Below are 20,598 nucleotides of genomic sequence, written 5' to 3'. Positions count from 1 at the left end.
ACCCCCTTTTCTAATGATGATAGCCATTAGTGAACAAACTGCATCTTGTCATATTACGCAAGCCAGTAAATGATCATAGTCAATAAATGTATATTTCTATGCAGCTAAAACAATATATTCCATAATTTGGGATCAGATATAAAGGAGCATGTGTGGACTGTTTATGATGAAGATGAATTAAACCTCAAGTGAAATGTCCTTACACATGTTGGTATAGGATTCATTTGCCAGATGGGAACAGAAAGAATGTTATATTTTTGGTTGATGTACTTTTACTGCCCTTCATTTTAATCTATCCAATCTAACATAGTGGCTGAATTTCTTCTTTATAGGAGCATTGTATTTCAAGATCAAACTAACAGTGCAATATGTTAACCACATGTCAACCTCCTAAAAACATGTATAAATTTGATTGAAGCTCAGTATGTGAGATAACACTTCACACTAGTATCATGAAGGTCCAGATCATCACAAAATCATTCCTGCTGATGAGCGCTGCCCCCCCCCCCCCCCCCCACACACACACACACACACACACACACACACACACACACACACACACACACACACACACACACACACACACACACACACACACACCTCGGAGCCATCTATGAGGGACACAATCCTTGAATTTTAACCATGTCCTGTATCACAGTATTGCCTTTTGCAAAGTAAAGCCTGTTTTTATCATGACTGGCTTTGAGTGAAACTCAAACCAGATGGAAGGAAATTGGAGATAAATGCAGCTGGAGTCCATGTAAGAAGCGCTGAACCTTTTGGTGGTATGGGATGAGACGGCAGTGATGTCATTGCATGTACAACATTGCATGCATTTAATATATATGTATATACACTTTATTTTTCTAAGAAAAAATCTCTTTTTAATGCATCTCTTAAATGGCAACACTTAATTTTATTTATGCTCATCCTATAAAAAAAATGTCAACAAAAACTTTCTTCGGTTTCATTACCTGTGATGACTAAACTTTGCTCCAGCTAAAATGAGGTGGTGCAGGTGAGTGAAGGCATGTGTTGTGTGAAAAGTACTTGGGACACTACAAATCCTCTGGCAGCTTCAACCTTTTTCTCCTGGCAGGGTGCCACACTGCAACAACACCCTCAGACAGATGAAAATGTTCAAAGCAAAAAAATCTGATTATGAGGCGAACAAGCTGAAAAAAGACCCAGAAGTAAAAATACACAGTGCATGCAACAAGCAAGGTAACATCAAGACATTAAGGATACAGATGGTAACAGACATCTGCATTACCCAGAGAGCAGACAGAGCAGACACTACTACAGACAGTTTCAAGAACTACACAAATTACAAGGCAACCGCTCCAAACGTATTTGTTCATTTTCTGTGTGAAAAAACCCCAGCTCATCTTTTGAATTTGTTCAGAGGATGCAGCTTGATTACCATTTGGGATTGAAAAAGATCTGGTGAAAGGTAGAAAAAAAAGAAAGAAAGCTGCGAGCAGGTCTATTCATTACATCTTGGAGTTGAATTAGATGAAGTATCTACGGCATTTCTGACAGAGACGCTCTTCTCCGTCTGAATGTTCCACTTTCGCTGCATCTGGGAGCCAGCTGCCGCTCTTTGTATACAGTGTGCGAGCGCGTCGGCGTCTGATTGGGGTCAGCAGAAGGTCTGTCTCATTCAATATGCAGCTGATTGACCGACTGGGAGGTCACAAAAGTTCCATCTGACAAAGTCTACGAAATTGTAGAAATTAAAGTATGAAGAGCATTCACGTAGATGACAAAAACGAGTAAGTCAGAAAGACACAAAGAGATTTGGAGCAGCTGAAAGTTGATGACATCTCATCAACGTAAGTTGGTTTCCAAAATATATGAACTCCAACGCTGACACTTAGAATCAAGTTAAATTGTTTGAGAATTTATGTATTTAAAACTCTTTGGTGTGATGCAATAGAAAAAAGAAAACAACAGACTACAGAAAGAAAAAGTAAACAAATTGTTCTTGTTTGATATAAAATAGTTTATTGGACAAGGACGATTACAAATCTGATCCCTTGATGTAACCATCAACCATCTGACTACAGGCCGACACTTAAAAATGAATTACCACATGGAAAATATTAGTAACCTGTGAGAAGGGGAGGGGAGCAAAAGATGAAAATGTAACAAAATTATAAGACTGTTGAGAGACAAATTAAAAGCACCAAAACTACATGCACAGCACCGTTAAAAAGAGAAAGCAATGTAATGTTAGGGACACAATAAATAGACTAAATAAAAATGTTTCAAAGAAGAAATGTACCGGTTGCATATCCAAAAAAAAACATCTCGTCTTGCAGACCATTTCTTCTGATACTGGACTGTATCAGACAGTGTAACAAAGACAAGAAGCAGAGGGGTGTGTGTGTGTGTGTGTGTGTGTGTGTGTGTGTGTGTGTGTGTGTGTGTGTGTGTGTGTGTGTGTGTGTGTGTGTGCGCTAATTCAAACAAGACATCATGTGAACTCACTTTCCGAGGACCAAGGCACTCGACTTTTACATCTAATATTTGTGTACACCAAATTTTGAGCAATTACCACTGCCACTTGCAAACATCAAGCACAAAGTAACTATTTTGGGTTTCAATAGTGATTTAAGTGAACTCCAGTAACTTTATAAATTTGGACATCACGAATACTCAACATTCATCGATGCCTTTCCAAATACTGGTCAACAGTACTTTCCATACAGGTCATTACAAGTCTTGATCTTTAAATCTCTACAGTTAACATAATGTACAGTTAGAAAGTTAGTGAGAAACACACATCTATTTTAAAGAAATGCTTCCGTTGGTCCTTTTGAAATACAAATTCAACAGTATGTTGACCGCCTTTACTATAATTCCCAATCAAAGTGAGTTTAGTGAAATAAAAGTACATCAAGTTAAAACACAAATGGCATAAGACTAAAAGCAACTAAGATTAGTTTCATGTTCATTTGAGCGTGAAAGTGACACGGACAGAAGCCAGAGTGTGATTTTTTTTCCGACAGTCGATGAGTGGTCCCCACATGAATCCGTTTAATCACTGTCTTTCCATGTTTGTTTCTTCTGGGACTCGGTCTTTAAGCCTTCTCCAGTGACTTATAGTATTCCTTCAGCACAGACCAAGCCTTCACTGCCATGAAGCCGTCAGGAGGATTCTCTCCCTCGCGAGCCATCTTACGCATACGTGTGCCTGAGATGAAATCATAATCTTGATGGCTGCAAGAAAAAAAAAAAAAAAAAAGAAAAAAAAGAGAGAGACATATTTCAAATCAATGAAAAGATTCTTATCAACAGCACAGGAAATGTGAGCCAACAATAACTGCTTGCAACTTTGTAATCAAGTGCAATGAGGCGTAGCAGGAGGCCAGTTTGCATTTATGCACACGATCCACAGCCCGAAAACAGAAGAGACGCTTGTGAAACATTAAAACATCCCACTACAAACGTCCTGACTGAGATGTTTTGGCTCCAGGTCAAGAGCCAATGCTAAGACACAACAATGTGAAATGTCACATTGGGTATCTCAGGATCGGCTCAGGGCATCGATACATCCTACCCAGTGAAATAAGACATGAGGACTGTATGCGAAACAATATTTCGATCACCGAACTCTACATTTCATGTGCTGATATTCTGGCAGCTGCTTCCTTAGTAACTGCTCATAAATCCCTCTGTGGCTGCAGAGATACAGTGACGTTCCATTAAGCACCAGAAGACCGCAGCAGTAATGGTTGTAAAGTGAAGGAGTGGTGCTAACCCTCAACATTTATGAGTTCTTCAAGTTCAGTGTGTTGGAGTGGCTGTATCATGTATATGCATGTGTTTAACGGGTCTTTACAACTCATTGCTGAATCATTTTTGCGAATCTACCACTACAAGCTGCCAACTTCTCCACAAACATCTGCAACAGCTATCAATTTACTTTGAAGAAACAGATGAGAACAGGAGAGCTTTCGGTGTCACCGACACCCAGTGGTGCCGTCGGAGGAGGAGAGAAGTCATTTTGGAAATACATGTTTTAGTAACATTTCAGGCCATATCTATTGAATTTTGTTTTCACATTTTCTCAACAATCGACTTGAATGAGAGGAATAGAAATACTTAAGCCACAAATATTTTTATTTGAATCTATTTCCTAAGAAAACGCCCCAAATTACTATTCAATGAACACTTAAAAGCACTAACTGCTAGCTAAAAAAAACCCTACATAATCACAAAATGAGGGAATGAAGCTGTGACACGCTTCAAACTGATCAGATAATAAAATACTGGTACACAGCTTTCTCGTCAAAACATTGTGACGGCTGGTCTCATTACACGTTCAGTTGGGAGAAGATAGGAACAGCTTTAGCCACAGAGCGATGCTGAGCAGAGTCACCTCTTCACTAACCTCGTCAAACAATTACTGTCGGGGATAATCAACAGCGTTTTAGACATCTTGTTAGCAGACATTTACACTTATCTCCACTGAGTTGACATTCAGAGAGGGTCCTGTTGTGAGGAAGTCACATTTCTGATTGCTATCACATGACAGAGCAACAATGAGACGCTGCAAAGAAGACTCACACTTCACATGCCGTGAGCTAAAAGAGCTCCAGGCGAATTGTTCAGAGTGCATTTTCATACGGTGTCAAATTAGAAACAGCTTGCTTTGATCTGAGCCATTACACTTTGGAGGGAGACTGGAGGGTTTTGCTGGTGATTAGGATAAGCATTCATATTCCTCCTGAAACTTGGCACGGCGCTTTCAGCCTGCATGAGAGAATGGAATGCCATGAATCTAACAGTGATGACGACAGATTTTTGATATCCTGGAACCTTCTTGCATTTCTCTCTCTAGCTTTAGCCTTCAGATGATAACAAGCCACTGGATAAATGAGACATAAAACAAATGTATGTGTATGTGTGTGTGTGTGTGTGTGTGTGTGTGTGTGTGTGTGTGTGTGTGTGTGTGTGTGTGTGTGTATATATATATATATATATATATATATATATATATATATATATAAATAACTTGAGGGAGTACCGTAATTTACTGATTTTACATGACAATCTGAAATGTGTTTAAAAAGGCCAATAAGGTGATTTTCCATCTTCCAATGCATATTATATGCTTGCATATACTTTTTATTTCCCCTAGAGTCTGAACAAAATGTTTTTGTATAGTTTGCATACATTTATATAGCAAAAGAATCTGGATTTCTTTAATGTTATATTTCATGCTACTCACGATGAGTATACCATATTGCATTGAACTACAAATGTACTTGGGTATGTGACAAATAATTACTTTAACCCCATACTTTAATACCTTGAATTCAAAACTGATGACAATGAATCGTTTCATTTCACTGCTTTCTCTCTATTTTAGTCAATCATTTTAAGACAGTTTAAATTTAAGATACATGATGAATAAACTTTCAGAATGTGGAAAAGGGGACATTCAACCGAGAACAGAATATGTTATAAACCGATTAAAATGTTTCAAACTCAGGAAACAATTATTTCTCTTACCTGGTCATGTTAATTTCAAAGTTTTAAAAAAATTGAATTTTTGGCAGCACTAAAAGTACTAGATTTTCCTGATGAACATTTCAGTTCGGACTCAACATCAAAAATATGCATCATGGAAAACAAAGCAAATCTTTTTAGTCTGGCCACACTTAGTTGTAACGTTCCTGGCCAAACACAGCTGAAGTTGCGTAACCCGACGGTGGAGGCTGCATCAAACCCGGACAAAAGGCAATGTCCGGGTTTGCATGATTCATCAGGGTCATCATGTGGAATGTTTGTATACAGACTTTAATTAATGGCAGGTCTCTGTAATGTTTGAGTAACATCAAAGCTCAGTCTAATCCACAAAACATTTAAACTGAATAAGAAAGAAAAACAATTGCTGTTATTCTTGGCTTTGCGTTGTGCTTTAGATAGAAGAGAAGGAAGGAAAGAAAATGGATGAAAGGGTTTAAAAAAACTAAAAACACAGAAAAACAAGAAAAGCCTAATGAGTAATTGAGTTATACAATGTGATTTCTGTTCAGGCTGCTGGTTCTAATTGGATTTAAAGTGAGGTATTAATCTGGAGTAAATCTACAAATAAGCTATTTCATTTAGGGTGAGCACTGCCGCTTTAGGGCCTGTGTCCACGTTGCGTCTTTTTTAATTTGCTCCCAATGCGGAGAGCGTGTGCTCCGCCTTTTTAGGTGCGGCCTCTCGGAGTGCTTCTAATTTACATTATTTGAAATTACTGCAGAAAATGGAGTAGACACTGGTTTTGTTTTGGTTGTGACCGTCTATCCTGAACTTTTTTGTCAGACAGAAAAGCCCATTTGTACGAGGAGATCGGACGAAATAGAAAGTAGCCCAAATAGATAATAATAAGCAAAGGGGTGATGCTCGTCTATCATACGATGGTGGTGTTATGTTGTCAATATATTGCTTTCGTAGAAACACTTTTTTGATGAAACACTGGGATGAAACAATCCTCAGCTCTCTACAGGAGGTTTTATGCCAAAAAAAAGTTGGTATGTGGATACATGCCCTCCACCTCAAACTATTCCTCTATTCCATCACCCATTAACTTAAAACACATGGCAGGTTTTAAAATGAGGGCATAAACAAGTACTCACTTTTTGGAGTCATAAAAATCCATTGCTCTTTTGACCTTGTTGTAAGCGGCGACCTTGAAGGGTACAATCTCCAGGGTGATGAGGCCCGGTGCCATGGTGAGGACCTTAGCGCCGTGAGTAGGCTCATACAGGTCCTTTCCCGTGTCAGGGTGGGGCATGCCTGCAGGGTCACGGCCCACAATGTAGAAGTTGGCTCCAGCCACCATTCGAGCTCGGCAATGCCACTGAACCTGTGGACAAGGATAAAAGAAATAAACACTTTAAATACTGTTGGAAAAAGTCTGGAATAGACAAGATGTATTCTTTGTAAAGCTACGAAGAGAAATTGCAAGTACAATATAATTTACAATAACGATTATTATTTTTAATATGATGTTTGTCCCAATTGTCTCTACCTGGCTGTGGGTGCGACAATATGACATTGTCTCATTGTATTATCTAACAGAAATGTATACGTAAAGGGTATGATTAGCTGAAAACCTTATATCATTTAAATAAATACAAATCTAAAAACTCAAGCTACCTTTTCCATGTTAATTTGTTTATGTCAGGTAGTCTCCACAGCATATTTGAATTCATTATAAGTATTCATGACTAATGTATCTATAACTGCAAAATCTCCACATTACTTCTGGACAGTTACTAATACTACCGCCATTACGTTCTTGCCCATGTAGTCTGTATATTTTAGGATCTACACTTTCAGATTAGGCTTAAAAAGAAACTGCCTCTCCAGACCCTAGAGAGGCAGTTTCATTCTTTGCAGACAGAGAATACATTGTTTTAATGGGTAGGAAAATAAAGTAAAAACAATGATACTAAGGCTGAGCCTGGCTCTCTAAACCTCCGATTCAGAATTACAAACTGAATAAATTCACTGCCTGACATCCACTAGCCTCCAATCTGTTCTCAATAAATTTGCTGTAGCTTTCCAATTATTGTAAGTGAATGATTAAAAGATTCAAAGCTACGCTCAGTCATATGAAGACGTCCGTGTATGGCAAAGAAGCACTCAATAGATCGCCACAAGTCATTTGTAAAACCCCTTTCCTGCCATTTTTCACACAAAAAAGAAAAAGTAAATGACATTCCTCCTCCCTGTGTCAATTCACATCACTCAGTGCTGCAGTCACATCCTTTGTTCCCCGTCAGTTTTTGTTTTAAAAAGAAACCTCAAGCACGTCACTATGCAGATACAACATTCCTAATAACCATTACCTCAGTTGGCCCAGCATACATCATGGGTGAAGGAAAGATGGCCACGATAGTAGTGTCTGGATTCAGGACGCCCTCCTCCAGCACAGCGGCGTGCTGCTTCATTCGCCAGTGCAGCGGCACATCATCGTCCTTGGTCCAACCTCCCAGCGGGTGGAGCAGCAGAACCGGCCGGCGGTAGCCGCGCTCGATGAGACGCTTGTGGGTGTCCTGCATCAGAAGAGCATGGCCGTTGTGGACCGGGTTGCGGAGCTGGAAGGCAAATACGGCATCTAAAAAGACAGAAAGAAGACGGCTGAGAAGGGTTTGTTTGACTGCGACCAAACACATCTGTACAAAACAAACAAAAGACCACAGTGTACCCAGAGATAATCAAGCAACTCAGTGTCCAACTACTGAAACCACACACAGTCAAGTCAAAACATGTTTGGTAGGACAGCTACCTGGAGCCAAATACAGTTAATTTGAGGTGCTCTTTGAATAAGGATCATTTAGAGAGAACAATCATGGCACTTTAATCAATTAAATGCCTTTATTGTCAGGGAGTCAAAATGGATTTCTGGGTCTCACATGATGATGCCAATACAATAAGGGATTTAAAAGCGTGCTTTGGAGTTTTCTCGTGATTTTTCCACATGAAGTGAAGGACTGAATCCCCCAGAGCTTTCTCTCCGATGACTTTCCTACTCCGTGTCCATTACTTCTTCCCCAAAGACTAAACAAAGAATAATAGCATTGAAGTGAGTGGACTACCACATGAGTCTTCTCCTTTTTAAGAAAAACATTGCTACACTATTGTATCTCTAAAAGTCCTTGGTTCAAGATCTCTTGGCCCATACCAGCATTCATTTCTTTAAACTTCTGTTTGAGCTCGGTAGGTGTCAGTCGGTACTGATCGAGTTCGTCGTTCCAGTAGATCTTGTCCAGAACCTGCAGATCTCCCCCGACCAGCCAGTCCCCACTTTCCATCACCATCTGAAATAGGAGACACAATAATCATGACAAGGAACATAACTCAAACATAATCCAGACTTAAGACACTGAGGCCCACAAAACCTTCACTGTGCTGGAACCAGGCCAGAATTCAAATAAAACACCTGAGTTATTAGCCAGTTGCAACAACGACACACCGGCATAAATCAGAGTGTCTGGTGTCGTTAAACAGTCAGACGAACTGTGCCATGTCCACTCTTTTGCATTTGGCCACATCTACTACCTGAATTTCAAAACCGAGCAGAGACATCACAAGATTGTCTTCCACAATAAAACCTGGTGATGAGCCTCATGACGACATTGGAGAGAAATGTTTCCCTCAAGAGATTTATCCAACAATGTCACAGCAGTGCTCAGGATCCAGGCAAAGGCTGCTATTGTTTCAGGCAATATCTTTCGCCTGCCTCGTGTGGCATTTATGAGACTAGAGTTACTGAAAAGACTAGCCTGTGCGATGTTAATGCAATACAAAGTGACATTTCTCTACAGGCCCCAGCACTGAGACAGAGCACTCTAAACAAAGGCCACAAATGAAACATGAAGTGTGAAGCATTGCGAAAGAAGACGTTTTGGAATCTGATGGGAAAAAAAGATGCCATTTATTTCATTCAACATGTAATTCATCATGGGAGTAAAATACCCAACAAAAACTCTTTGATGTCCATAATTTACAGGCTGATTGATCTGACAAGCTATATATAAAAATCTAAGTTGTCAGCAGTAGAGGTGTCTGCGTGATGTGATCAATAACCACTTGGCTGCGTCGTAAGAAGTATTCAGGATCATGTCAGGATTTGTTTTCCACACTTCAATTAATCCAACCTGTCCACTGTTGGCCTGAGAACAGTCATAACATATGCCTAACGGTCTTACTCTTTAGAGAGATCAACAGCACAGACATGTCACAATTTATTTTCCTGACATAAGTGAATGGAAAATATAATGTCTGCGTGGATACATCAAAGGAGCGGGTCCACCCTCTACACATGTGCTCTGTTTAACCGTAAGTGCCCCGGGACTTCACATGTGAAAATAAACACACTACACCATGATTTCCGATGAAGCGGGCTCCTGTCTGACTGACGGACAGGTAAACAGGAAAAAGTGGATTAACTACATGTAATACAGAGCAGGTCGTTTCTGGTCGGAAAGAGATTGGATAATAAAGTTGTAGCTACGAGCAGAACGGTGTGTGCCAAGCCAACTGTCTCCAGGAGTTAAATATCCACTTTTTAATGAGTGACGCCTTTATCACGGCAAGCTGACCACATATGTTCAGCTATGACAGGTTAGAGCGGATAAAGAATGACAGTTGTGAAAGGTGTTGACACTGGAGAGTTATGGTACCAATTAATGAAACTGGCAGCATTAAAACACATTACCAGATTTAATCACAAACAAGGTGAGACAAAGATATCTGCTCAGAGAGAAAAATGACAACCAAGTTTGCTGAGATATTGAGACAGCTGCAGTCGAGTGCTCGAGTTAATCTCCTTCCAGGATATTTAGCAGCACAGGGCTTTAGAATGAGACAATGAGGTTCACAGTAAGTCTGACCTCAGGCGCGGAAATCACTAAATACCGTATAGGATATTTTCCATTTCGTCTTGCACCTTTGCCAAAATACAAGTGGCCAGCCAACTGCATTAATCCTGAAAACAATGGGATGACTTAAAATTAGCCAGTCCACGCAATGCCGTTATAAAAAGACAATCTGACAACTATTTTGTCTGTAACACCAGACTGGTCCATTCTTTTCCAGCTACAAACCAGTGTCACTTTCCACTGGGTGTGCAGGATCATTTCAGGACGTTATCTCGTGTCTACCTGAGCCCCACAGCAGTCGATCGAAAACAGATGGAAACTATTCCTGAATATATTTGGAGAAGAGCTGGGTGAGCGGAAAGGTGAACGCTGGCAGGGATTCCACGGCCTATTGAGTTCAGCAGTACAATCAACGCATTTTGTGGACTCAGCATCCAAATATAACACCTGCAAACTGAGGGTGGACCAAAGAGATCAAGTGATTGTACTGGGCATCCTGACAGACTGAGAAAAGCTCTACCTCCTCCTATTCAGTCTTTCCATAAGCAATGTGAAGAGGCCAGCTCGGATCTGTGTTCGATCAGTGCTGAAGCCAAGGAGGCTTGCTTTTGCATGCAGTGTTTATCACATAGCACACTGAGACAGACCGTCTGCAGCTCTGCATTCAGCTCAGTACTTTTACCACGGTTGAACTTTTGATTATTTTTTCATAGCATTTCTAACATTTTAGCCTGTATTCAGTTCAACATTTTAATTAAGATTAACATAAGCCTCGATGGAAAGATGGAGGGGGAGAAGATGGAAAATGACAATTTATGAGTGTGTACTCTGCTTTTTAGAATAAACATAATTTACAAAAACATGTTTTACCTTGATGTAAGGGTGGTCTTTGCAGGTGGTGCCCCACTGACGAGCACACCGCTCTTCTTTGCGGTGTGCATAAAACTCAGGGTTGCGGAGGATAGCCACTCGTCTGCCCTCGTAGACCAAAGCCATCGCTGTCACACTATCCAAGCGCTCTTTATCGGTCGTAGATACAGGCAGCACCACAGGCACCGACAGGTTGATGACACCACCTAAGACAAGGGGAAACCAATAATTTTGAGGGTTAAAGACAGATTTTTGGTTAGAGAAAATATATTAGCGCTACAATTAACTTAACTTCCTGCTTATTTAACTGAATAATCAATTGTCTTATCCCAAAAATGTCAAATAGTAATTATTACTTCACAGTCCTGCCAACATTTTTAAGCTACTCCACTGATCAGTAGTTCCTGGCAATAACCCACCAAGAAGTGAAGAAGACGACTGCAAGCGAGCAAACATTGATATGAACATTGCTTTTTAAAAATCAGCTTTGTAAATCTTAAATGAGGAATTAAATGCATTCAACGATGCGCTTGTTATACTTGAAGGACGAACGCAACATGTATTAATGGAAAACGCTGCATGTAAACAAAACTTTTGCTTGCTTACAAGAAAGCTCAACAGGGCACCTTTAAGATCAGATAACGATCAAAGAAAAGCAATGTTAAGGACCCCAATGCAGAGCTCTGGGAGAACGAGATCAGACTTCTTACAAAAGGCAGGTTAAAACTTTCAAACAGCTCAACTATTCTCATCAAGTTTCCATTCTGTACTCCTTTGGGCTAAATGGGGGATATATAGCTAAACCACAGGCTACAGTGAGTCTTCAAGGCTGCAATTTAAGAAGCCAGAGGAGAAAAATCCCCTCTCAAGCTAAGCTGGAGCTTGACCCTTTCAAATTCTATCATTTGAGCTGTGCACTGACAGCGTTCTGTTGGCTGGTTCATTGTGCCGTCCAGGTTGATGAAAAAGTTTATACCGGCACGCTTTTCACATCACATCAGATCAAATGCAGTGGAAACAAGAGGGGACGCCGACTGTTGCTCGCCCCAGCTCCTCCTGGACCCTTTTCTCGTCCCTTCTGTCACAGTGTAGAGCTAACAGCTGGTTTCAATAAAACACACACACGAGACTTCCAAATGTCCGAGCGAGAGAGACGCAGGCTTGGATTTGGGTCTTTGTTTATTTTTGCAGACTATTTGATTAGTAAAACATGCAGTTTTCTGATTCCCAACCAGTTTGAGTGTCATAGTGTGGGCGATCAATCCTTTCACTGGGATATCACTGTCAAATCTCTGGAAGCAAGTAAAAATGAACAAATGGTGGTGTCTGGTGTCAATCAATACAGAAGCCTCTTCCTCTGTTATTGTCTCCATCCGGACAAACAGGAAAAGTGGAATCGAGACATTTCACATCAATACATATTTTTGGCTCCGTCTGTCCAGACAGCTCTATTTCTCAGGCTAGTTATCCTTCTGAGGAAAGAATGTAAACCATCAAGTTGTAAGACCTTGCTGGTTTTATCTTTCAGTGAGAACAGTAAAATATATACCTGTCAAAATCTGAAAACGATAAAATACAGGCTATGTTAACTTTCAATTAATGTAATGCATTTTTCCTTTTACTGTGCGTGTAGCGAAATATCTGGCATCACAACACACAACTGAGGTTTGAGCGGTTCTATGGGCAATAAAAGTAAATTGACTTTTTCTTGGAATTTCAAACAATACATGAGAAATTGCTGTAATTACGCCAAGAGACTCTATACCAAATGTAATATTCATATTCTGAAAAGTGCCAAAGAACAAAGACTTGGGTGCAACTGGACTTATTACTTCACCAACATAATGTAAAACATTGTCATTCTAAAAATGACGCATATATAAATCATTCCTGAGAATACCAATGTGTCATTCTGCGACCTAGCAAAGTTGTACATCACTGCTGTGTAATGGAGCAGTTCTTCAGCATGTCATATGTATATCGGAAGAATAAAAAACTAATTTAGGCTGCTCAGCACATACAGCAGTACAACATATAATTATCAGTTTGCAGGGACACATGCAGAGAGTATTTGTTAAACCTAATTTAATACCTCATTTAATAAGAGTGCTTAATCTTTATAGTAAAGTTCTTTTTAAATGCAAGTGAAGAGCATAGAGAGCTACACCTGACAGAATGGGTTTGAACTGATGGAAAAAATAGCTCACTGTGCTCAAGTTCTAGTGTATATATATATATATATATATATATATATATATATATATATATATATATATATATATATATATATATATATATATATATATAGAGAGAGAGAGAGAGAGAGAGAGAGAGAGAGAGAGAGAGAGAGAGGTATAGTATGGGCAATCTGAGTAATCCATTTTGTGAGCACTCATCTCCATCTAGTGCCGTTCTCAAGTATTGCAATACTGAATGTTTCAATGAAATATGAAAATGTTATTTTCCTTAAAAACATAAATGACATCTTACCATCCAGCAGACAGTCAAAATGAAGACACTGCAAATATTCTCTCTCCCTCATAAAGCCATTCAGAGGAGTGGCCCATCCTTCAGCCAGCACCTGCACCCACTGCATGTCCACCTGAGGATCGCATACACAGTCACATACAGCAGGTTGCATATTAACGATTAACTTATAATATGATGTTCAAATGAAAAGGATATAGGTAAATGTTTAGATAAATAATGAATAACTGCTCAATTTATATACAAAGGCCAACAATAGTCATTTAGCGTTGTTAGTTTATTAAGATTTATGAAAATCCAAAAATGAATTCAGAGGTACCTTCCCAATCTGTACAGCAGGCAGAGTCTCTGCATCAGCCTTAGCCAGGTCCAGTTTATTCTCTTGAACGTACAGCTCTTTCACTTCATAAGAGGCATCAATGGGAACTATATCCTGCAGAAAATAATGTAAAGTAAATCTTTACCAAACATCCTGGTTAGGAAAATATGTTGTGAAGGTTTCCTATTCACAAAAGAAATATTGATTTGAAAGGTACAGTGTAGATCATAGTTGTCAAACTCAAGGCCCGCGGGCTGAATCTGGCCCGCCACGTCATTTTATGGGGCACGCGACAGCATGAAAGGCATATGATCATCTTACAATTAAAGACTATGCTCCTTTACGGTGTACAGTGACCATAGACTACATCTCCTACAATGCACTCTGACGAGTAGTGGCACATCTCTCACGAGTGGCAATAGTCTGACCCCTAGTGGTGGCACGTCTCCGACTAATGGTGATAAGTCTCCGAGTGCAACAACTAAGGAGTTGTTGCTCTCCTGTGACAACTACTGGCACTAGAAGCTTGTGGCACCTACCAACACCTAACTACATAAAAGAGAGAGGACAAGTCGAGATATTATTTGACTGAAAAAAAAGGAAATGTGGCTCCACCTACATTGACAGCTTCTTTTTTTTCTTTTCTTTATTCAACTGTAGAATTTCATTAAGTGTCAATAAGAGACGGAAAAATACATTTAAATAGATTTGACCTAACATGTCAGGGTTGCCGAACGAGTGACGTTCACTTGCCGCTGTCCTGGCACCTGACTGAGTGTGTATTGTTCTGCAGTTACCGAGCCCCACCGACGTCCCAAAGCACTCACAGGCAGTCAGTCTCACCTCACGCTGCAGTCCCGGCTGCAGACAGAGGAGACCCACCTCCGCGTCTCTGGCTTACAGAGCGCGATGTAACTGTAAATGTTTCTTCACTGTCACACTAAAGTAAATCACTGCATTTGACTTACACAGCCTCAGTCACTTACTCACCTCGTCCACTGTGTGTGTACCTCTCTGTGACATAAGCTAAACATCTAGCGACCATTACAATTGCACAAATAAGGCGATAACGTAATTTAGCCACCACAGAAAGGTATGTGAGCAGGTGTGCCCCAGAACACAGAAAGGTATGTGAGCAGGTGTGCCCCAGAACACAGAAAGGTATGTGAGCAGGTGTGCCCCAGAACACAGAAAGGTATGTGAGCAGGTGTGCCCCAGAACACAGAAAGGTATGTGAGCAGGTGTGCCCCGGATCACACCTGTTCTTAGCAGCTCACAATTATTTGTTGGACCAGATGTCCTTCTCAACGGTGACAAAAAGGCTTTGAAAAAAATTAATGTAATAAGGTGCGTTTGATCTTTGTCTTTGTTATTTTTAGGTTGATCTTTGATCGAGTAATGTGGGTTTCTTAACACTAAATTAAATCGATGTATGTTGTCCATCCGGGGAGAGGGATCCTCCTCTGTTGCTCTCCCTCAGGTTTCTTCCCCTTTTTTTCCCTGTGAAAAGGTTTTTACTATCTTTATTGGGGGAGTTTTTCCTGATCCGATGTGAGGTCCCGGGATAGGGATGTCATGTGTACAGATTGTAAAGCCCTCCGAGGCAAACTTGTATTTGTGATGTTATAAAATAAACTGAATTGAAAAAAAAAAAGGTTGTCATAACAGAGAAATTTGCTTACATATATTTTGTCATTCATATAAATGCATGTACAATATGTTTACACTTGAATAAACAATAATAAAATGCAAAGACAGTTATTATGGCCGTTTGAGGGCAACCATAATACTGATGTGGCCCAGGGTGAAAATGAGTTTGACACCCCTGGTGTAGATGCAGTAACAGTTACATTAAATCAAATATAAGGTTTTACTGCCGCCTCGTGGCCAACAGGAATGATAGCACAGTTGTATGGGAAGTCTGAACTTTGAGCCTCAAGCTCTGTCTGTGACGATTGCGCAAATATTCTTTAAATGGGCCATTGACAACGGATGACTCTAATCATGATCCACATATTTTAAACAAGTCAAAGCAGGATTTTCTTCCCCTCACCCTCTCTTGAAGCAGGTCAACAAGCTGTTGTATGCTCTCATTCACACTGCAGGAGTCGGTCTTCAGCACCAGGTCTGGGGCCTCTGGCTTCTCGTACTCAGAGTCAATCCCAGTGAAACCTGATAAAATAAGAGAATTGCATGCACAGTGTGAGCCTTATCCTCTATGTGATAAAAAAAAAAGTATACATTTAAATAAAAGTTTTTTTTATAGTTTGTGTTTGTTTATTAAATCAACTTTCTTTGATCAATGTCAGTCGTCAGTGCTTTGTGCACAGCAAGGAGAAGAACAAACAGTTTAACCACTGTGAAAAATGTTTTCCATAATATTTGGATTGCGGCAGAATATTTTGAGAAGTAAAAACATGTTGGATAGAAATTTCCAGAATTGTTGACTCTTTGGCTTTACAACGCTTTACAATCCTACTAAGCCACCACTGGCATCTGATTCTAGAAATAGTACAATACTATTAATATTAGTGTAGCCTAATGTTTATCTGCATCTGTGCAGAAATACCAGGCTTAAACAGAATGAATAAACATGAAGAAAAAAAAAATTGTTGCACAGCATTCACATGTTTTATCATTTTTCTGCCAATGTTATTAATGAAGCATTCAACGTTTGGTACAGCCCTACAAAACATACAACACATACTCAACATGAAAAGCTGGTTTTGTTCTATTGTCATTATTGAATGGATTAAATGGAAACTAACACTTTATTGAATTGTGAACAATAATCACAATGTTCTAACAGCATTTGAAAACATTTCTCTTGGAATACCCTTTAATCAATCACAAAATCATGATTATTAACTATTTTCAACATTCTCTTGTATCAAGAAGTATGACATGAGCAGGTTTAGCAGAGTTTGCAGCCAGGAAATAGCCATTGATTAGAAAACAATGAATCTGAAGTCTTCATGTTTGTTAAGGATTGAAGTGGAGTTTAAGAGAACAGGTCAATACTAATTTCCGTCTCGATAAACAATGTCGCAACTATAACAAAGACAGAAGAGAGACTAAAGATGGTCAATCTTATACACAAAACTCCGGAAATAGGGCAAACATCTTTCCGGCGGCAAAATAACAACTTGCTGCACCACAATGTGATAAGAAACACTTCCTCTAACAGTGATCCATTACTCTTTTTTATGTAATTGACAAGATAAGCACAAGTTGAAAAAGGAAGAGAAGTATGGGAAATGATGGTATTTCCATGTGTCAAACAACAGCAGAAGGCCCACTGATAAAAATGTAAACGCATTGTAGATGTGTCTCCTGAGAAACATGGTACTATTGTTGATTTGCACTCTGTTTCGCATGTAATCAACAAAGTATTGTATGGAAGTCCAAAGTGACTGAGTCTATTAAAAGGTAAAAGTACTATGGAACAGATGTCACAGTATGAACCCTGAATTGATCACATGACCAATACAATGATTAAGGCCATGGATCTACTGACTCATTGCACATAAACAGTATTAAACCATACTTTACCTCGTATCTCTCCCGCTCTAGCTCTCTTGTACAGCCCCTTCACGTCTCTTTGCTCACAGACATCCAATGGAGCGTCCACAAACACCTCAAAGAAAGGCAGCCCTGCGGCCTCATGGATCTTCCTTGCATTAAGGCGATCCTGATAGACAATAACCAAATGCAGAGTGAGGTACACGCATGATTTAGTCAAAGTGCTAGTAAAAGATAGCATGTTACTATTAAGGCTCACTATCATATTTGGTTTCACTAAACAACAAAGTGTTCTGCTGAAGAAGAATGCCTTTAATTGCAGTGCACAAGAAATTAGGTCCCATTGCAGCAAGCACAGCTCAGAATTCTCAATAACAGAGACAGTAACTGGAAGCAAATATGTTGCTAATCATGCACCAGTCCTTCATAGGACTGTAATTAGAACAGTTGTTGCACTGCTGATGTAGTAGGAATTACACATTTTCTTTTCTTTTTTCCAAATGAACATTGACAAATTACCTTGTTAAAAAAAAAAATTAGGGCAGGAACAAAAAAAAAAACTGCCTTCAAAATCTCTACTTTATCATTTAAAATCTATTGTTGGCTATGGCATCATCCCATTTTAGCAAGATAATGATGATAGACAGTGACATGATCAGTAATATCATGATCAACCCAATATCTATAAGTAATCCCAAAAATAGCACAAAGCTGTTCCTAAAGGGCCATAGTTCATTCAAATATGGTTCAATAAAGATTGACGAACAGAATATGAGTCATCCGTTTCTCTCATCCAATATTCAAAAGCTGATGCTTTCTTTGGAGAGTCACTCACCCTGCTGTAGGGCGAGATGAAGCTGGCGATGCAGACCAGCCCAGCATCAGCAAAAAGCCGAGCCACCTCAGCAATGCGCCTAATGTTCTCTTCACGGTCCTCTGGGCTGAAGCCTAGGTTTTTGTTCAGCCCCTGACGGATGTTGTCCCCGTCCAGTGAGTAGCAAGGGATACCGTGACACACCAGGTACTCCTCCAGAGCCATGCTCACAGTGGTCTTCCCTGCGCCAGATAAACCTTGGTGCCGAAGAAAACAGCAGCATTACGAAATAGCTATGACATGATATACAGGTGTAGACAAAAAAAACACCCTAATAATAAAATAACCTACCACTCAGCCAAACGGTGCATCCTCTGAACCCTCCTCTTGTGCCAACAACCTGCCCGCGCTTGTTTCGGCTGACATGATGAGCTTGATAGGTGACATTAGTTGCACGTTGCATTCCCTGGAATCATACAGATTTTCTGTCAATGCAATGATCACTTCAGAAAGTATCTTCATTTTATTTTAATTATTTTGTATTTTACTTTTCATTATTATAATCCTTATTTCCCCTCTTTTGTTTTCTCTTTTTTTCTTGGAGTGACCACCATTTGATGTTTGTTGTTCTTTTCTGTGTACACTCTACCTGAATATCATGTGTACCAAGACATACAAATGAAAAATTGACAAAGAATGTGACTGTCTGAAAATATGTGTTGTTATGTTGTTGACAAACAAAAAAAGTGAGTTAAAAAAATGAAAAGAAAGTATCTTCAAAGTAGCTTTAAAATATGGCTTCTCAGACATTTTAAACGGTTTGAGAGCATTGGACATTATGATTGACCACAGCCAAAGATTATGGGTTTGTTTTATCCGACCATCAGTCCAAAACCACAGTCACAGTCATGTATGATGGTAAACATTCACTTCACCATCACTGTGAAGAGGCTTTCTAGGTTAATCAAATAATGGTTTGCCTCTGCACGCTTGTGAGTTTGTCTGGTGTTGTTGTTTGTGTTTATTTATGCATATTGGAGGAGCACACTGTATGCATGTTACATGTTTATCTTTGACGTCTGTAAATACTGCAGTTCAGAGTTAGCGGTGTACTTTTTAATCATCAGAGAGGAATACGTGCATGCAAGCAGCAGCAGGTTAGCTAGCAACATCAAACAGTATTTAGTTAGTTTGACACTTTTGGGTGCCAGCAACAACCAAGATTAACGTTATCACGGCTCTAAATTACATTCACAAATAGTCGATGCCCTTCATTTAACGGTATTCAGCAGGTATTAACTATCAACTGATTAGCAACACGTCAGCCTGCTAGCAAACAAGGCTTTAAACGTTCAGTTAGATTACACAATATTCCGGAAGCTAAGGAGCACGTTAACTCATTAGTTAGTAGCTAACACTAGCGAGTTAGTGGAGGTTGGACGGATGTGAGAAGCGTTGAATCCACACAACTTGCCAAAAGAATAACTCACCCAGTTTTCGGCAGTGTTGCCTAGCTTCTGTTTCTTGTTCGAGTTGCCGTACGTTTCCATGTCTGTCGTAGTCAGCGGCTGATTTATCCGGGCTATCACTTTTTAAAAAACATAAAACGACAAACTGCTCGTCTCTTTTGTTTGCTCGTCCAAATGTTAATATTTGTTTCGGCACATATAACTTATCTCCAATGAATGGAGGAACCCGGAGGTGCTTGGCGCGACAACCAAGGACAACAACCGGGAAGAGCTTTCCAGCAGCCACGTCCCTGGCCACGGAGTGACGCGTTTCCTCAGTGGGCGGTTCAAATAGGGAAACTGATCTGATGTCAGTTTGGTTTCGTTGTTTTCCTTTAGCTCCACAGAAACTGACTGAATGACTCAACTGATCTGCAACCAGTACTCACAAAGCAACGGGGATTTGTCGTTAGAACATGAGCCGTTCTCGTATGGATGAAATTCGATTTTATTAATAAATATGAATATTTAGGCTTAGAAAGTGAAAACTGTAGTACCACTGATATGGCTAGAAATAACGTGATGTGAAATTACTTGAAAATGGGAATGACTCATAACCAAATAAGCAAGGAATACATGTTTAATGGATCTTACATTTAAATAATACAAATGCAATTATATTATATTAATAAAACAACGTTCTACTGCTCCTAACTGCTTCAAGATGCTGTTCTAGCAGCCTTTTTT

General features: G+C 39.7%; 1 protein-coding gene across 1 annotated transcript; it reads right to left on the bottom strand.

Moving 5' to 3' along the window:
* Positions 1-1,995: 1,995 nt before the first annotated feature.
* papss1 (3'-phosphoadenosine 5'-phosphosulfate synthase 1) lies at positions 1,996-20,014 on the bottom strand. Its single transcript, XM_079219360.1, has 12 exons — positions 19,894-20,014; positions 18,755-18,869; positions 18,425-18,660; positions 17,620-17,758; positions 16,121-16,239; positions 14,068-14,181; positions 13,752-13,863; positions 11,262-11,467; positions 8,693-8,828; positions 7,857-8,125; positions 6,639-6,868; positions 1,996-3,225 (listed from the first exon to the last, which is right to left on the bottom strand). Exons 1-12 carry the CDS (start codon positions 19,951-19,953, stop codon positions 3,087-3,089), a joined length of 1,875 nt encoding a protein of 624 aa, XP_079075486.1. The 5' UTR covers positions 19,954-20,014; the 3' UTR covers positions 1,996-3,086.
* Between the last annotated feature and the right edge of the window lie 584 nt (positions 20,015-20,598).

This window comes from Taurulus bubalis (assembly GCF_910589615.1).
Source record: "Taurulus bubalis genome assembly, chromosome: 6".
NCBI lineage: Eukaryota > Metazoa > Chordata > Actinopteri > Perciformes > Cottidae > Taurulus > Taurulus bubalis.
The sequence above is the reverse complement of the archived record's forward strand: the minus strand, read 5'-3'. Positions and strand labels throughout refer to the sequence as shown.